This window comes from Zea mays, chromosome 5 (genome assembly GCF_902167145.1).
Source record: "Zea mays cultivar B73 chromosome 5, Zm-B73-REFERENCE-NAM-5.0, whole genome shotgun sequence".
In the NCBI taxonomy this organism is placed as follows: Eukaryota; Viridiplantae; Streptophyta; class Magnoliopsida; order Poales; family Poaceae; genus Zea; species Zea mays.
In genome coordinates, this window is record NC_050100.1 from 7113610 (window position 1) to 7130265 (window position 16656).

The 16656-nt window shown below is 47.6% G+C and overlaps 3 protein-coding genes across 4 annotated transcripts; 1 reads left to right on the forward strand and 2 right to left on the reverse strand.

Moving 5' to 3' along the window:
* Window positions 1-2417: 2417 nt before the first annotated feature.
* Window positions 2418-5696, reverse strand: LOC100284046 (26S proteasome non-ATPase regulatory subunit 10). 2 transcript variants are annotated; one of them, XM_020553382.3, is made up of 6 exons: window positions 5495-5696; window positions 5133-5311; window positions 4889-5027; window positions 3817-3941; window positions 3131-3277; window positions 2418-2753 (listed from the first exon to the last, which is right to left on the reverse strand). In XM_020553382.3, exons 1-6 carry the CDS (start codon window positions 5532-5534, stop codon window positions 2619-2621), a joined length of 765 nt encoding a protein of 254 aa, XP_020408971.1. In that variant the 5' UTR covers window positions 5535-5696; the 3' UTR covers window positions 2418-2618. The 2 variants fall into 2 exon arrangements, with proteins under 2 accessions (XP_020408971.1, NP_001357501.1); NM_001370572.1 differs by lacking the exon at window positions 5495-5696 and having other exon boundaries at window positions 2422-2753; window positions 5133-5383.
* Window positions 5697-5844: 148 nt separating this feature from the next.
* On the reverse strand, window positions 5845-11620 carry LOC100191751 (Cyclic nucleotide-gated ion channel 2). Its single transcript, NM_001360543.1, has 7 exons — window positions 11325-11620; window positions 10578-11232; window positions 8365-8580; window positions 7407-7732; window positions 7033-7144; window positions 6708-6944; window positions 5845-6592 (listed from the first exon to the last, which is right to left on the reverse strand). The coding sequence occupies exons 1-7, from the start codon at window positions 11363-11365 to the stop codon at window positions 6002-6004; spliced, it is 2178 nt and encodes a 725-aa protein (NP_001347472.1). The 5' UTR covers window positions 11366-11620; the 3' UTR covers window positions 5845-6001.
* A 1812-nt stretch (window positions 11621-13432) lies between these two features.
* LOC103627978 (UDP-glycosyltransferase 84A1) lies at window positions 13433-14697 on the forward strand. The gene has a single exon (XM_023300079.2). It carries the CDS (start codon window positions 13768-13770, stop codon window positions 14410-14412), a length of 645 nt encoding a protein of 214 aa, XP_023155847.2. The 5' UTR covers window positions 13433-13767; the 3' UTR covers window positions 14413-14697.
* The last annotated feature ends 1959 nt before the right edge of the window (window positions 14698-16656 follow it).

Below are 16656 nucleotides of genomic sequence, written 5' to 3' on the forward strand. Positions count from 1 at the left end.
GAACAAGCTATTGGTGAACTGAGAAAAGTAACCTTTGACCCTCTCTAAGTAAAGATGCAATACTCTCAAATGCTGTAAGGCAGGTTGGCTTTGTGCCTTAATGTGTTCTGTTGGCTTGTATTAGCGAAGATGTTGTCCTGCAGAACATTCTTTGAAAGAACACACCTATATGAGTTAGACTGTCTAACGTCGCAGTCTATGAGATTTGGGTGATCTCTAGTAAACTCATGAAGAGACCTTGGAGTACGACGTATATGCTCCACCCGAGAAGGGGACTACTGGTAGCCAAGTACTGGTCATGACTTCATGTGAAACCCATTCACGCAAAACTTGCAATTCAAGGCATAGTCCATTGTTCAAGTTGTGGGTTGGTGTAGCTTGGAGTTCTAGGCGGAAGTTCAACTTAACAGTCTCTGCTGAAAAACTAGTATATTAAACAGTAGTGAACAGTGGCGAAAAAATGCAGATGGGCATTTGAGATCTGGTGGGGGATTGTTAGGATTTATGGGCTTGGCCCAGTTAAGAAATTCAAATAAATCCCAGGAAAATTTCAAAAGCCCATACAAGTGGATGGCTAGGGAATTGGTGGAACCAATAGCACTATATTGCTAGTTCTAGTGGAGTAGAGCTAGCTTAAATATGGAAGCCACACTCACTCACCAAGTCATGGATGAGAGGAGAGAGTGTGGAGAGCCACACGCGCGCGCTCGCTGGCCTGGCCTGGGCAGGGCGGGGCGAAGGGCGCGGGCGCACGACATGCGCGTGAATGGTCCGCCGAAATCCGGCCCCTCACCTTGTGGGGGTGCGGCTACCTTTTGCCGTTTGATTTTTTGGTTTCTTGGCTGTTACGTTTATCCTAACCGATCGCTATAAAATCTCAACTAATCGCGAGATTTTTGTGGGCGGATAAGATCGGGGGTCGCGAACTCGATCCTATAAAAGGAGCCCGACAGCCAGCCTCCAAATAATCCCAGTTCGCTTTCGCATCTCTTCACAACTGAGCCGCCTTCCAGTTCTCTTCATCCCGATCGCAGAGGTGCATCTGCGATTAGGAGAGCAGGTCTCTGGAACCCTTCGCCTTCTAGATCCTGCACCAGAAGAGGCCGAATAAGGTTTTTGGGAAGCGTCTTCACGCGACTGCTCGTGATCTTCTGACCTCGTCGACCCTGCTGATTTCGCTACTTCGACGTCGTCGACCCTGCTGATTCCGGCACGCGCCATATATCAGTATGTCTAATCAGTTCGCATCATCTGATTTGACTTTTTACTTCAGTGCTTGTGGTTTTGTCATGATTTATATTCGGAATTTAATCTGGAATTTGTCTAATTATTCAACATATTAAATGATCAAAACATAAACACAAACAACCTGCAATGGAAATAAATCTAGCGATTAGTAAGTGATAAATGAGCGAATGTGTAGAAAAATTGTAAACACATAGCAGAAAAGCATACCGATTCTAAAACTCTAAGACCATCGAGGTCGCTCTGAAAAGTAAACTCGTCTCGTTATCTTTCGTGGATTGAAACAACATCTTAGTTTCTCACGATCAAGTCCTTTTAAGCACATTGATTATCTTCGCACCACAAAGCCAAAAAAGGACAGAGTATGCTGCTTCAATTCAAGTCGAGGCAAGCACAAAACGGGAAGAAAGAAACGACCAGTGGCAGTACCTACCCAGCCTATCCATATCCGACCGAGAAAGGCAGTCCATGCGTATCCACAATTCCCCTTCAACTGCATCTTCTGGTAAGCAAAGGATCAACCACCCTGCGTACGCCTGACGCTTACTAGAAGCGTACAAACCACAAAGTATCTTCCGATCCAAGCAAGCTAGCAGCAAGCTAAACTAGCACAAGCAGTGGTATGCTGGTATGACCGGTGCAACTCCGTCACTGTAATACCCAACTTGTAATTTGTGGAGGATAACCAAAAAGGAGAAATGATATCCCTTTGTATATATATGTGTTATCCATATTTATCATACTATGAGGACATCACATGAACAACAAATAAATAATCAACAAAAGACACTCAACTAAATTGTGCATCATGCTGGGATTTTATTGTGTGTGCATTACTTGTGACAATGTAAAAAAATATATAGAAATGAATAAGTTAAACCTAGAGTGGAATTTGAGATCTAAAAGGAATTCTAGAATTTAGAAAAGAGAAGAAATGAATATTATGAGAAAAAAAATATAAGTAAATAAAAATATATTGTTTCAAAACTAGAGTTTGAAATGGTGTAATTAGCTCAAGGGAGGAACTCATAACCAAATCCAAATTCAAGTTTGAATTCAAAAAGATGAGATGTATGAGATGCACCTGGCTTTGTTCCTTAAAGCCGGGTGTGACAGTCACCGATCTGTTAGCTGATAGCCTGATACGCCATCATGAACAGACATAAAAGAAAGAGAGAAGGGAGAACCAAAGCTTAGCTTATGAGATGTTAGTCACAATGGTTAAATAAACCCAACAAGGGCAAAATTCTAGCAGGGTCAAATCTGATTCTGTAGAGAGCCCCTTTGTTTACACACCAGAACAAGCTTTAACACCTCGACTCAGCACAGTTTCTCGTATCACACTTTCCATCGTCTTTGAGCAGAGCACCAGATCATCCTTCGAGCATTGCCCTGGCTGCATCGATGAGTACAGGTCTGAAGCTGTTCGATGCTCGGCCAAGGGCAGTGTAGCCTTCCTTGTCCTCGACATCAACATCAGCACCATGTCTAATTAGCAGAAGAGCAGCCTGGAATACAATTGTATGAAGAAAAATTAGTAAGAATATGTACAGGCATTTTGGCGATCTTTATAGAGCAACCCTGAAATCAGTCAAGTCTACACTTAATCGAACTTCCAAGTAAAAAAAAAACCACTCCTTGATATTCAAAAGGCAGTGTCAAAACCATTTGAAAAGCCTGTAATCATCATCATAATGAATTGCCAACAGCAACATAGATGGGCATTCAGAATGCATTTTGGAACACAGCAAACCATTAAATAAGCAGAAGCACGGATAAGGCAATGTTACTAGTTACTTCACACATGCACACGCGCAAGACATGGAGATTACCCTCTCTGGATGCATACCAACAAATCTGATGCAATGAAGCCTAAAAAACATACCCCTTTGTTCTCACATATAACAGCATGCGTAAGAGGTGTTTGTCCTGTCTTGTCAACAGCATCAACTTCAGCACCTTCCTCAATGAGGAATTCACACAGCTCCGCGTTTCCAGTGCTTGCAGCTCTATGCAAAGGTGTGCAGCCAAACTGAAAAGAAGCAGTTTAAGATCCATGAGTTTAGCGAATCAGTTTGGTTGCCTACTGCAATTTGTGCGATGGTGTACAATGCAGAGGCATATGCGATATGCATAACAGCAATAAACTTATTTCTAGGGGGAGGGGGCATCTACCACATCTCTGAGTCTCACAAATATCAACTGTATCTGACCACATAAAATTTACCTGGTTATTTTTTCTTGTCCAAACTGATATAGAGGACAAAAGAACTATGCTAGACTAAATGTTTCACAAGAAAAAATAGATATTGACAAACATTAGCTTCATGATTTTAAGAATTCAACAGATCTCAGCCTTGTCATTGCATTGCTTCAGGGCAGAAAAAGCTTCCATGTTTACAGATTCATATACATCTCACACTAAACACTAGCCAAGTTTCAATGTCATCAAAAACTCATAGATATCTGACTGTCAATGAGCTGGGGCATTAAACCTCTTTTCTGGATTTGAGTTTTACCACCAATGAAGTCCATTTGCATATTGTTTTAGATTGTTGAAAGTATACAAACCTTGTCTTTCTTGTTGACATTAGCACCATGGGCTATTAGTTTTTCAGCTATGTTAAGCCTCCCTTTACTCGCAGCATAATGAAGAGCAGTTCGACCACCATCAGTAACCAGGTTAACATCAGCACCTGGTATTACAAATTTATGATTGCACTAGTTGGGTGAAAGTAAAAGAATTATAGAGACAAAATTAACTGTTTTTTCCTTAAGAAGTCCAATAAGGAATGTCGACCACAAACCCACTTGAATAGCAGCAAAGAGAATATCATAATGCTTATAATTAATAAATAGCAGATACTATTACAGCGTATTAGAAGCTAAAATACTTCACAATTCTTTTGCTTTCAAAATGATAAGTTTGTTTTTATGAAAGGAAAGTGTTGGCCTCTGGTACGCTGGAATGGACTTGTCCAGGTACATTCCAGTCGAAGAGGACAAGTGATGAATAGGAATTCATCAGAAAGCTTATTCAGGGGGGAAAAACCGAAAAACTCAGCAATCCTCTAGAAAACCATATCATTCTGAAAATAAGAATAAAAAACAATATATCGAGATATACCATGCCCTGTTATAGACATAGGTGCCAGCTGTTATTTTGCTTGTGCGGTATAAACAGACAAAACAGGGAAGTTCTGCAAATACGAACCAATCGGAGGACATTGCCAACCAGGAGCAATATCCATGATGATTTTAACCATGAGCAATAAGCTACCATTAGCAAACATCAATTTGAAATGTTACAGCCTAAGGAATCACATGCCCATCATTAACCACTATGTTACCGCATCATATTACAAATCACAACTACAATAAATCAGCCAGATTACCCAAAGGACAAAATAAGTAACATATAGCAAGTAACACTGTGCTTCGCTTTATCACGTGAGACATGATGCTCAAATCTGCAGCAATTACTGCAATGTCAGAAACTTATCGTAGAAACTAGAAACTATGTTATCAGAAAACACCAAGACATCAACCCCGTCATGTACTACCAATTTTGCGCCAACTAATCTTAAAAAAAACGTAGCAGAAATAGTACAGTCCACCCACACGTATTGAGCTGGTCTCGTACCTCGCTCAAGCAGGATGTCGACGATTTGAGAGTTGCCGGAGCTCGCGGCGGAGTGGATCGGCGCCCACCCCTCCTCGTCCTGCGCATTCAGCACGCTAGCCGCGGCGTCACCACCGCACTGGGCAAGCGCGAGCACCACCTAAACCCAGGGAAACACCACAAAGCCGTCAAAAAACCATAAACCCACTTTCCAGTTTCCACCCATCATATTCGATTCTAGAGCGTAGAATGCCCCTTTTCGTGCCTGGGGATGCCCGGCAGCGGCGGCGACGTGGAGGAGGGAGCGGCCGTCCTCGTTGCGCAGGGAGAGGTCGGCGGGGGCGAGGGAGGCGAACGCGGCGGCGTCGCCGGACTCAGCGGCGCGGAAGAGCTCCTTCTCTGACGGTCGCCTCTCCTCGCCGCCGGCTTCGTCGACGTCCATCGCTGCAGCCATCCGGACTCCGGAGTTACTCGTACTTCGAGTTGTGGCTAGAGACTAGAGTTGATTGCGCTTTCAGTCGAGTGAAGCGGCCCCTCTTCCAAGAAAGAAGACGAGCTTGGGCTTCGCGGTTCCTTGCTGTAAATGGGCCGGTATGTGGATTCTGGATTCTGATGATGACCGCCTACCAGATTGGCCGCGCCCGCGCGATTGAACTGGGCCAATCATACTCCTGCTGTCGCCACGCCGCCGCCGCCGCCGCTACCTTACGATCGCGTTTCTCGATTTTAGTTTGTTTTGGAGAGGATGAACAGGCCAGGCGGTTTCTGAATCTGGTGGTGGAGAACCTGGTTGGAATGGATACCGACTTCGGCGACTTGTACGTATTCTCTGCGCGTCTGAATCTGTCCTGCCATCAGCCGCTGCAGCCGGGGCTGCAATTTTTATTCTTGGTAAAAGCAATCCAGACCAACGCGGAGAGGCAGTCCGGCAGAAGTAATTTTTATTCTTGGTGAAAGGAAGACAATTGAATCGGGCTAAGAAACTATTTCTCCATTATTGACCTTCTTTAAATGACAAATCCCGAACCACCAGTTCACTCACGCAGAAGATGACAACAACATACCACTAGTGTACACTGTACAGACACCATGACCCGGCCGGCACAGCTAGGATGGTCCCGTCCCCCCTCCTGATCACTCTAGGTGGTCATGCGGCCGGAGCGACATGAACATGGCCGCGTAGTGTCTGAGCCGCCGGTCCCCGTCGTCGGGTCCGCCCGCCAACGGCGGCGCGGCCATCGCCGCCAGGTCCGTCGATGCCCGGGCCCTATACCTGCGCCACGCGAGCTGGATGTTGACGGCGGCCCACGTCCGCCAGTTGGACGAGTAGTACCGCGCCGTGCGCCTGAGCTTCTCGTTGGCGAACTTGTAGCGGAAGTGCTCGGTGATGAACCGCAGGTCCGGCGCGTCGAGGCAGAACGCCTGCGCCGCCTCCACGCACTCGAACGTGGCCGACGACGCGGGGAGCCGGTCCACGAAGGGGCGGCGCAGGCACCACGACAGCAGCTCGTCGCCTAGGAAGTTGCCCGCCCCTAGCATGCACGTTGCCACCACGCCCTTGGTCAGCGGCTGCGTGCTCCGGAGCTTGCCCTGCAGGATGAACACCATGCGCTGCACGGGGTCGCCCTCTCGGATCACCTTCTCCCCGCTGGAGAACACCAGTGGCCGCAGCCGGTCGCAGATGTTATCCAGGATCAGATCGTCCATGCCATGGAACAGCGGAACCTGGCAAGTGGCAAGGGAAAAAATTGTAACAATTTCATCGCCGCATCGAACATTCATATGTAAAAAAACAAGACAGCGAAAATCCCAAGAACTTCAGTTACTTTAATGACTGTACCTGCTTAACCAGCTCGAGGCAGAGGTAGCGCTTGATGTCCCGCCTCAGTCCTTCAGGCAGATCCTTGATCATCTCCATCTCCTCGTCTCCCGTGACGGCGGCCCAGCGTTCGCGCTCATATTTGCGCACCCTCTGCCTCAGCCGAGACGGCAGCTGCCTCCGTCTCATCCACCATTCCATGTCTCGGAACCGCAGCTGCATCTTCCGCTTCCTTGCCAGGACCGCGTGCAGAAATACCTGCGGATTCAGTAAGTTGTGGTTTTTAGTTGGTGAAGGGGTGTGATACAATCACACAGAAGAACAAAAAAAATTGGCATTGTTTTACCTGTATGTTTCCGATCAGCAATGTGAAGAGCATCAGGCCACTGAGGACATTGATTATGCTGAATATCACCTCAATACCATTGCTTGTTGGGGCAAGATCGTTACCAAAAGTACTGCCAAGCAATTCAAGGAATTGTACAAGTTTATGAATATGCAGCATAAAAAAATACATGTGTATGCAGCATGGAACAAGACTAATTTTTTTTTGAAGTGGAACTGGGGTATCAGTTTGATGCCATGTTTATTCAGATAAACAGTATAAGAAAGAGAGAATATTTTGACTTTTGAGAATATAGCAGATTATTAAGACAATAGTTTCCTAGAGAGCAGACCCTGTGTTGGAGAGAATATAGCAGATTATTAAGAAGTGATTACCTGAGTGTCATGAGTCCCCAAAATATAGGATAGAGAATTTTGACAGCAAGCGAATTGCTCGATATAACAGGAAGAGCCCCCAAATAGATTCCATAAGCAAACGACCCTTTACCACTTAAACAAGTAGACACATTTCGTTGACTAAAGGAGGTCATGTTCGTATCACATGCGAACCCATTAACATTCGAAGACCAAGGAGGGTGAAAGCATATCTCCTTCGAACAAGCTAGTGATATTAGATCACAACTATTGTTTTTCTTGCATTCTTCCTGGAGGCAGGAAGCAATGCGCTGGATTGCAAGAACATACCAGCACCCACCTGCAATCTGGAAATGGCAGTATGTTGATTAATAATCAATTTACCAAATTTATTCAGTACGCATTGGTCTTAAGTCTAATACCAATTTTATATGATGAAGGGCAAACCCAAAAAATTGCAGACAATAATTCTTGTTTAGGCTAAAACTCTTTTCAAATGTTAATCACCGCATATGTTTATTGGTTCATATTAGACCAAAATCCAGTTTCTTAATCGCTTCTAATATTTAGCTGTCTGACCAGTTTCATGTTCAGCACTATTATGATCATTGAGAGAGAGAGAGGAAGAATCCATCTTTATAATTACCTTCATATTTGCTAGATAAATCAACAAATACTAACTTTGGGGGGGGGGGGGGGGGGGGGGGGGGACAAATGTAGGAAAAAACAAAAGTGGCGTCTGGTACACCTAAACAATATGCTGTGCTACTGAAATATATGTAGCAATTGTAACAATCCCCCCACCTCTTTTTTTTTTTAAAAAAAACAAAGGATTGACAATAATAAGTCATCAACAACCAGATATCAACGATTACAACTCTCAATGCACTCTATGATACTATGAGAGCGACTTTGGGATTCCATGTCCACACGATTAAATTTATTATTTTAAATAACTATTGAGGAAGGGAATACTCACATGAGAAGCAATGAAATAGGCAAATAGATTTAAACCAAATCCCCACCATATCGATCCAAAGATGTAACCCGTCACCTTCTGCATTTTCCTCATGATGTGTATACTATGGTAGACCTTGGGGAGAAATTGAAATATGAACATGAGTAGCAGTATCGTCATGATAAGCCTAACACGTTCTTCCCTAATTAACTTTGGTATAACCAACCAGAAGATGACCTGCAGAATTGGATGGAGCGCCTTGTTGAGAAAACAGAAGTTATAAAGTAAAACAATTCTATATTAGGTTGTTTGGTTTGAGGAATGAGCTAGTCTATCATCTTCTCATTTCTCACTTTTTTGTTTGGTTTGTGGAATGAAATGAGTTGATCCATCATCACCTCATTCCTTATAGTTAGTTAGTTAGTACTAATATGAGGAATAAGGTCATCCCACCAAATTTGAAGAATGTACCCATGATGCACCACCACATTTTGGATGGAGTGATTCCTCAAACCAAACACCCCCTATGTTTCTTTGCGAACCTTGACATAAAAAGAAAATCTCGAGAACATACAAAAACGTAAAGAAAACTGTTATATTCCACCTTCAGTGTCCTTCATGCAGATGATTGGCATGTGTGATAATTAAAGCCCGCAATACAATTCCATTTTTTTTCTCAGAAAGGTGTTGTTCAACTGGTGCCTAAAATGTAATGATAGTATACTAATCAATTTTTTTATAACATTGAGGTGGCTTCTTTCTTTCTCTTTGAAGATAAATATGTAGGGACAGTGGCAACATAAGTAAAAGCTGGATCCACAGCTCCTGCCAAATCACGGTTAGTCCCCCTTCTCAAAATTTCCAATTATATAGCTGATTGCGTAATGCTTGTGTTAATTGACTTAAATAAATAAGCTTCGCTCTATATGTTTTGAATCCGGGACCCGCCGCTGCGTAAGGAAAGCGTCGAAAAATAATGTAGAGAAAGGAACATGTGTGGCTTGAAACTCTTGTGTAAGAAAAAGAACATGTGGGAATGGCTGAGCTCTAAACAACAAGTCATGTTGACTCCTGAACAATCAGTTAGGCCCTTTAGAACAATAATAAGTTGAATTGTTTTTGTAAGGATAAACAATATAATATAACCCATTAATTGATGTGGAAAGGATAGAGTTAACAATTTCTGCCCATGACCGGTCCAAATAAGCATGTCCACACACGCCTTGCAGCCATGCCCCACACAAAATTGATAGGTGCAATCATGAGAAACAAAAACGAATATGTATTCTTATATTATGCGACAAAAACTAGCTGTCACTTGAAGGAATTACGCATGACCATCTGAATGGCAAAGACTACTATGAATAGTTAGGAGAAAGAATCCAATGACATGAACATAAATCAGACAAGTTTCCCTAGAAGGCTAGAACAAAAGCCACGTAAGAGTCTAGGCTTACTAACTCTCCAGCGGTGTCAGATCTGAAATGAAAATGCCCTCTCATCTCACCATGAGGAATCTGGTTGGCCGGTGGATCATATCACACTTGTGATGCCAAAAGGCCCACCCTACCATGAGCAAAGAGCACTTTGCTGATACGCGTCCGGCGTCCCGAACTACTACGTATTGTTTTCTATCCAGTTTTCTATCGCACTGTATCTATGGTCATTTTCAAGTACTAGTCCTACTATAATGATGCTGTTTCTTTTTTTTTCACTCTGCATGATTGCAACCATGGTCATATTTAAGTAATACTTACCGCCGCCAATCATTGCGTCACACCATTATCGATCCGTACTAGTCGTTCCGGAAGCCCATCAGACTCTTTTATCGTCACCTGAATTCTCCGTCCCAGCAATCACTAGAAACCGCAGCCAGCATTGCACATTACCCAGCATCACTGTCACTCTCCAGCGGCCGAAACATGCATTTTTTTAACACATCAGCTCCCTGCTGGACACTGTTGTACCTGCAACGTACTCGTGTCGTGTGCCCTGCACACCGCTGCAGTTCCGACAAGGACTGCGAAGGGCGTTGTGCGCTGTCTCAGAACGGGATAATGGGCATGTCCATGATTTTGGGAGCGTTTGATCCATCTGACCCTCACCTACAGTGCTACAGCGTCTGGGTGTACGCTCGAAACGTTTATTTGCCGGGGGGGTTTTTTTCCAGTGAGAAGGAAATGGTAGAGTGAGTTCGGGGGGCAGGTGGATTCCAGTGTCGGCAGCTGACTCACCTGCGGGATGGGGAGGATGACGAAGAGGTCGAAGCAGAGGCCCTTGACGGAGCGGGCGTAGTGCGCGGCGATGGCGCGGGCGTCCCAGACGAGCTTGCCGCACCCGACGACGAGGGACTCGCGGGAGACGTAGGCGAGGCGGAACTGCAGGAGCACGTGCGCGAGGTGCGCGACGTCGGCGCAGGTCCGGAGCGCGGTGACCGCGGCGGCGAGGCCGGCGTCCAAGTAGAGGCAGGGCCGGCCGGCGCGGCCGATGGAGAGCGCGTAGAAGAAGAGCGGGTCCAGCGCCAGCGCGGCGGCGCGGCCGAGCAGGATCCAGCGGTTCCAGCGCTGCACGCGCTTGCTGCGCGGGTCCAGCACGGGCCCGAACAGCCACCGCGCCGCGTGCTGCGCCGCCGCCGCCGCCGGCTGGGCCTGCTGCTGCGCCTGGACCGGCACCAGCGAGGACCCCGCGTCGGCGTCCCAGTCCGGCGAGTGCACCTGGTCGCAGGCCGTGGAGTGGAACGCCGGCACCCCGGGCTGCGTGCACGCGTAGCACTCCCCGGACGGCGCCCCCGCCGACCGGCCGCTCAGTCCGCCGCTGCCTCCGGCCTCCTCGTCCCGCGCCACGCCCGGGCTCCCCCGGACTCCACCATCGCACGCTCGCGCGAGAAGCCTTTGCTCAGGGAAACAAACAGACAGACGCAACTCAGGATCGATAACAGACACTCGGTTCCTTCGAGCGATGAAGTGGAGGCGAGCATGAACCTCGCGGGGAGGTAGCGGCGGAGGAATGCGAGCGGAGGCATCTCGTCCCGACCACGGCGGGGACCATGAAAGGGCGGCTCCGGGAGCTAGAGCTAGCCGTGCGCGCCGGCGCGATGGAGAGAGGGAAGCGCGGTCCAGTAGCTAGCGAGCAGTGAGCGGCGGAGCAGAGCTAGCCTGCTGCTGGCGCCTGGCGATCGGCGTGGGATGGATGGGGCAAGTAAAGAGGACAGAGATGGAGGGTACAACTGCGCCGGGGCCCAAGGACGTGGCGCGTACGTGCGCCGTCCTTGTGCACCGATGCCGCGGTGGTGCCGAGCCCTTGGCTCCCCGGAACGGCTACGCAGACACGGCTACACCTACCGGATTGACTCGAGCAATTGTTCGTAGTGGGGCCACCGGGTTCCTGGCACAGGTGAGCCGGGCACATCACAATAATGGTGATGATCGCGCTAGGGGTTCGCGTCCGATTGGGATGATCCGATTTTGTACCCGGCGCCGATATTTATATTTGCCATTTTCCCGTGATGTCAACAACAAATGGCTGTCTCACTTCTCGTTAACACTTAACACCATGTATGTAGTTAGTACGTACCTAACACGAATCATGAGATGGGCTAGTGGTAATATGTAGTAGTAGCCATAGCAAAGATGCACGTCCATATACGGAAAAGGCACCAGATGGCTACAACACGGCCGTGTTTCCGCAGCTACGCAGGGCACCTGCGTTTTTTCCCCCTTCTGCTCTTGTGCGGCGGAGACCGGAGAGAGGGCTTCTTTGGATTACAGGAATTGAAAAATATAGGAATAGGAAAAATGTAGGATTGTATGTGCAAATCAGAGGATTGAAAAACGTAGTAATATTGAGTGGAAGGTTGTTTGGTTGGGGCAAGGAAAAAACGAAGGGTTCATTTTGCATGAATGTCAAGCTTGGATAAAAACAATATCAAATGGGTGTTTTGTATGTGTTTTTCTCTATTTAAATTTGGGTAGGACAAGCCATAATGGACCATTAGTTGCTAGCATTAGCATTCCACTTCTCGTGCTTCGCGTGTAGGAATTTTTCCAAGAGCTCTGAGTGAATGTTAGAAATCCTATGGAATCAACACATGAAGAGATAAAATCCTATGGAATATAATTGGTGCATCATGCCAGCCAAACTATAGGATAGGAAACTTTCCTATTCCAGCATTATTCCTTCAAAATTCCTGTAATCCAAAGAAGCCCAGAGTGGGCTTGACGCAAATGCTACGACGGTGATGCCGCGCCAAGACGACCAATTAGGCAAAGGAAAGTACTGTAACTGATGCATTTTTTTCGCCCTTTTTGTCTGATGTGGCGGGATGAGGCGGCGAGCGTGACCCGGTGGCCCGTGAGCCCGCCGTGCATGGGCTCGGTCCATGTGGGCGAGATGGAATGCCATCTTATTACAGGCGCTGAGGTGCATGTGGGCCTGGAGCCTCGCATGCTTGGTACACAGACTGGGCCGGTGGGGCCTAGCTCTGAAGCTTGGCTGGGCCTGAAATGGTTGTCATCTGTGAAAGCTTCTACTATCCCTTTTTTTAATATAGTACCAAACATCTATTCTTTACTTCAGGCAGTGCGCGCGCTGCAGCTCTACGTTTTTGTCCTTGCCTCGCCCTTATTAAGAGAGAATGCAAAAAGGTTGCTAAGTTCCTAACAGTTTGCTTCACTCATCTCAAGAGTTAGTTCCTAGCTGAACAAAGAAATGGATAACAATCTTTCTATTCTCCGGCAACTTATCAGTTTTAAGACAGAATGCAAATGGTGAAATTTCAGAGAAGAATTGTAATTTTCTTTTCATAGAGGGTCAATATCTTTGAATCCATTGGAAACTATTGAAACTTTTTATGCGTTATAATGGATAGGCACAACCAAAACTAGTAGAAGAGCTCAGCAGCAGGCAACTCAGACACGTGCATATAGGTATGTCGGTTATTTTGCTTGGCCAGCAAGATAGAGAAAACAAAGTGGTCAACTGTAGACTGAATGATTGTGAAGATAACATTTTTCTTTGGGAAAAAAATAGACCTACAAATTTGCTGATGTATGGTCTGATGCAACACCTATAAATATGCACACCCGATGGACCAATCTGGTTATACCCACCCCACCCACAAGGAGCAGCAAACATTGACCCCACAAACTGTCTGTAGCTAGCCACAACAGGAACAACCTTCATGGCTTCTGCTGCTCCTAAACCTCATGTCATGGTGCTACCCTTGCCCGCACAAGGTCATGTCATTCCACTCATGGAGTTGTCCCATAGGACTAACGCAAGGTGAACATACAGAGGGTCATTAGGACTAACCGATTGATAGCGCTTGCAGAGGCCATCATCTGCAACACGTTTAGAGAAGTAGAACCTGAAGCGTTGTGGGCTCTCCTACCCAACGCATTACCTGTAGGTCCACTGGTAGTGCCGATGTCAAAGCCGACTACTGGTCATTTTTTCTCTGAAGATCTGACCTGCCTCACCTGGCTTGATACGCAAGCCCCTGGCTCCGTCATATACGTGGCATTTGGGAGCTCTACTGTCTTTGACGCGACAAGGTTTCATGAACTCGCCAATGGACTTGTGCAATCCGGCTGTCCGTTCATATGGGTGGTTCGGCCAAACTTCGCCGAAGAAATCGACGAGGATTGGTTCAACAACCGATTCAAGCGAAGTGTCATTAATGGGAAGGGACTGATCGTTACTTGGGCTCCCCAGCAAAGGGTACTGTCGCACCCTTCAGTCGCTTGCTTCGTGACACACTGTGGGTGGAACTCCACGATGGAAGCTGTGCTGCACGGTGTCCCATTCTTGTGCTGCCCCTACTTCGCTGACCAGTTCTGCAACCAGAGCTACGTGTGTAATGTGTGGAAGACAGGCCTGAAGCTTTGTTCCAATGAGCAAGGGGTCGTCACAGGGGAGGAGATCAAGGAAAAGGTCGTGCAGCTGCTGAGGGATGAGGATATCAAGGCGAGGGTAGCTATGTGGAAGAACATAGCATGTGCAAGCATCAGAGAGGGAGGATCCTCTCATGCGAACTTGCTCAGACTTGTGGATTTGCTACAGGAAGGATGATGTTCCAGAATCTAGACTCAGGTGCCACATACAGGCTTAGTGAAATACTGCAGAGTTTGGTTCTGTGACTTCCCTTTTGTACGTAGGTTACCTTAGACGTGGAATGGCGCTCCACGCCATTGAGACTAGTGTACTTGGTAACCGATGTAGCCACACGTACTGTAGAGTATCCACAAGTACGCCAACAGCCCCAACATGGGTACAGCAACATCTTTTGACCGTAACATTGTCTCTCGCAATAAATGTAAAAGCACAAAAATCTTAACTTAACCATTCAGTGATGTATCGTCGACTTGGTCAGGCCTGTATAATACTTATAAAGACAACTTGGGGAGTGTCAGCGGCTCCTGTATAATACTTACCGCCCTAGGGTCTAGGCCTAGGCGGTATGAGGCTTGATCTTCAGGGATGCCTTGATGGCATGAAGGTAGGATTATTTTAAATCTGTCTTTTGCTAATGGGGGTACTAACGTTGTTTTACCAATATCAGCATGCCTTTCACGGATACGGATAGCACTAGAGGAAATATGGGGACTTGGTGAGTACAGTCGACGACCGAAGATAGCAGCACTTCACACACCCCAAGGCCCAACCCAAACCATGTACAAGTTGGATTCTGGCCATGGAGTGAGAATGGTTTTCGATATCAGTTCGGCCCAGGGTATATATATAAGAATGAAGTTTGGGGTCAGGTTGGGCTTCTATTAGATCTGTGGCTCCTTGCGGCCTGGTCAATGCCCATTTCTCGGTCAAATCCACATCATTGACGCTCCAACGAAAATGAAGTCTCGTCTGACGCTTGGGGCCTTCCATGTTATAGTCAGCCAACTCTATTTTCTCAGGTACCTGAGAAAGAGTAAGAACACCTGCGTTCCAGTATACCATCCTTCCATGCAGTAGTAATCCCCCCTCTAAAAAAGTATGATGATGTCGAGCGTAGTTCACGCGTGTCTGTAACTCTGGAGGATGTGTCTGATGCTTGTTCTTTAGTCTGAGACACTGGGAACAAACCGTTCCATTGGTCCTAATCCCACCGAATTGCTCTTTTTTTTATAGAAAGAAGAAAATAAAAAACACTGGATCTGGATCCTCCAGCGTACAGCAAGCGGTTCTCGACGTCCCTACCGGTCCAACCCGCGTCGCACCCTGTACGTGCCCAGGAACCAGCGCCATGCCCGTGCGGCAGCGACCGCCGCAGAGCAGGTGGAGGGAGCGGCCAGTCGGTAGCAACTAGCAGGGCGACCCAGCTAGCAACCCAACCCAATGGGCATTGGGCGGGCCGTGGCAGATGCCGTCGGTCGGATCGGCACGCGTAAAGACTAAAGAATGGAAAGACGCGTCGAGCCAGCCAGCACTCCCGAATCCCTCGATTCCCCGTGCACGCGGTGGCCTCCTCTGGACCGTATCGTGAGGAAGGTCCATCGTCAAAGCCTCAACGGGGACCGGATCGGAGCGGGGGTGCGACCGTGCGAGGCAGCTTCCGACGGTCGGCCTATGCGCTGCCCTGCCCTCGAGCTTCGAGGCTGCTGGCGTTCATACCACCCCCATGTCGCGCACGTAGGCACACGTGGCTCGCCTAACTTTGCCGTCGCGATCTCTGGTGCCCGACACGACGACTACTTGTCCCTCGCGGTACATTCATTCCAGGTCATGTGATCCAGAGATCCTTTTTTCTCAAACTGAAAGCCTAAACACTAGCAGAGAGTGCGGTGCAGCTCTTCCAGACAATGCCAACGACAGTGCAGAAGAGCGGCAGGACAGCCGTACCACGCGTTCCTTTCGGCGTCCGTGCAGTGCAGTGCAGTGCAACGAACGAATTGTGTTCCTTCCGCTCCAGCACACCACACCACACATGTGTTCGCTCGGCTGTCGGTTGATGCGTCATGCCATCCATGTCTGCTCCCTCCCCTTTGGCGGCTTTGGCCTGCCTAACCGATGTGCGATGTGTGCGTTGGTCGTTGGACGAATGAAACCGAGTAACCGATGCCCGCTCCTAACTCTGCCGAACCGGAGGCCAACGAGATGGCTTGCTGGACTCGCACGACAGCTACCCGAATCTCCCGGCTTCTTGACGGAGTGGCTCCGCCCGCGCGTCTCGGCTCATGTCACGGCAGCCGCCAGGTCGTCGTCCTCGCCCTCGGGGTCCATTTTTTTAGGCATGCGCGCGCATTGCCAAACATTCGTCTCCCAGGAGACTAGAGCCATGCAAGAAAAATGTGAGTCAGGGTTCGGTGTAACGGTGCG

Coding starts and splice junctions, on each gene's coding strand:
- LOC103627978 (XM_023300079.2), top strand. CDS start 13,768: ATGTCAAAGCCGACTACTGGTCATTTTTTCTCTGAAGATCTGACCTGC.
- LOC100191751 (NM_001360543.1), bottom strand. CDS start 11,365: ATGCCTCCGCTCGCATTCCTCCGCCGCTACCTCCCCGCGAG. Junction 8,581..10,577: donor TCATCCTCCCCATCCCGCAG/GTGAGTCAGCTG, acceptor CCAATTCTGCAG/GTCATCTTCTGGTTGGTTAT. Junction 6,945..7,032: donor TGCTGATCGGAAACATACAG/GTAAAACAATGC, acceptor CTGAATCCGCAG/GTATTTCTGCACGCGGTCCT.
- LOC100284046 (XM_020553382.3), bottom strand. CDS start 5,534: ATGATTGGCCCAGTTCAATCGCGCGGGCGCGGCCAATCTG. Junction 5,312..5,494: donor GCGCGGGCGCGGCCAATCTG/GTAGGCGGTCAT, acceptor GGATGGCTGCAG/CGATGGACGTCGACGAAGCC. Junction 5,028..5,132: donor CCGCTGCCGGGCATCCCCAG/GCACGAAAAGGG, acceptor CCCTGGGTTTAG/GTGGTGCTCGCGCTTGCCCA.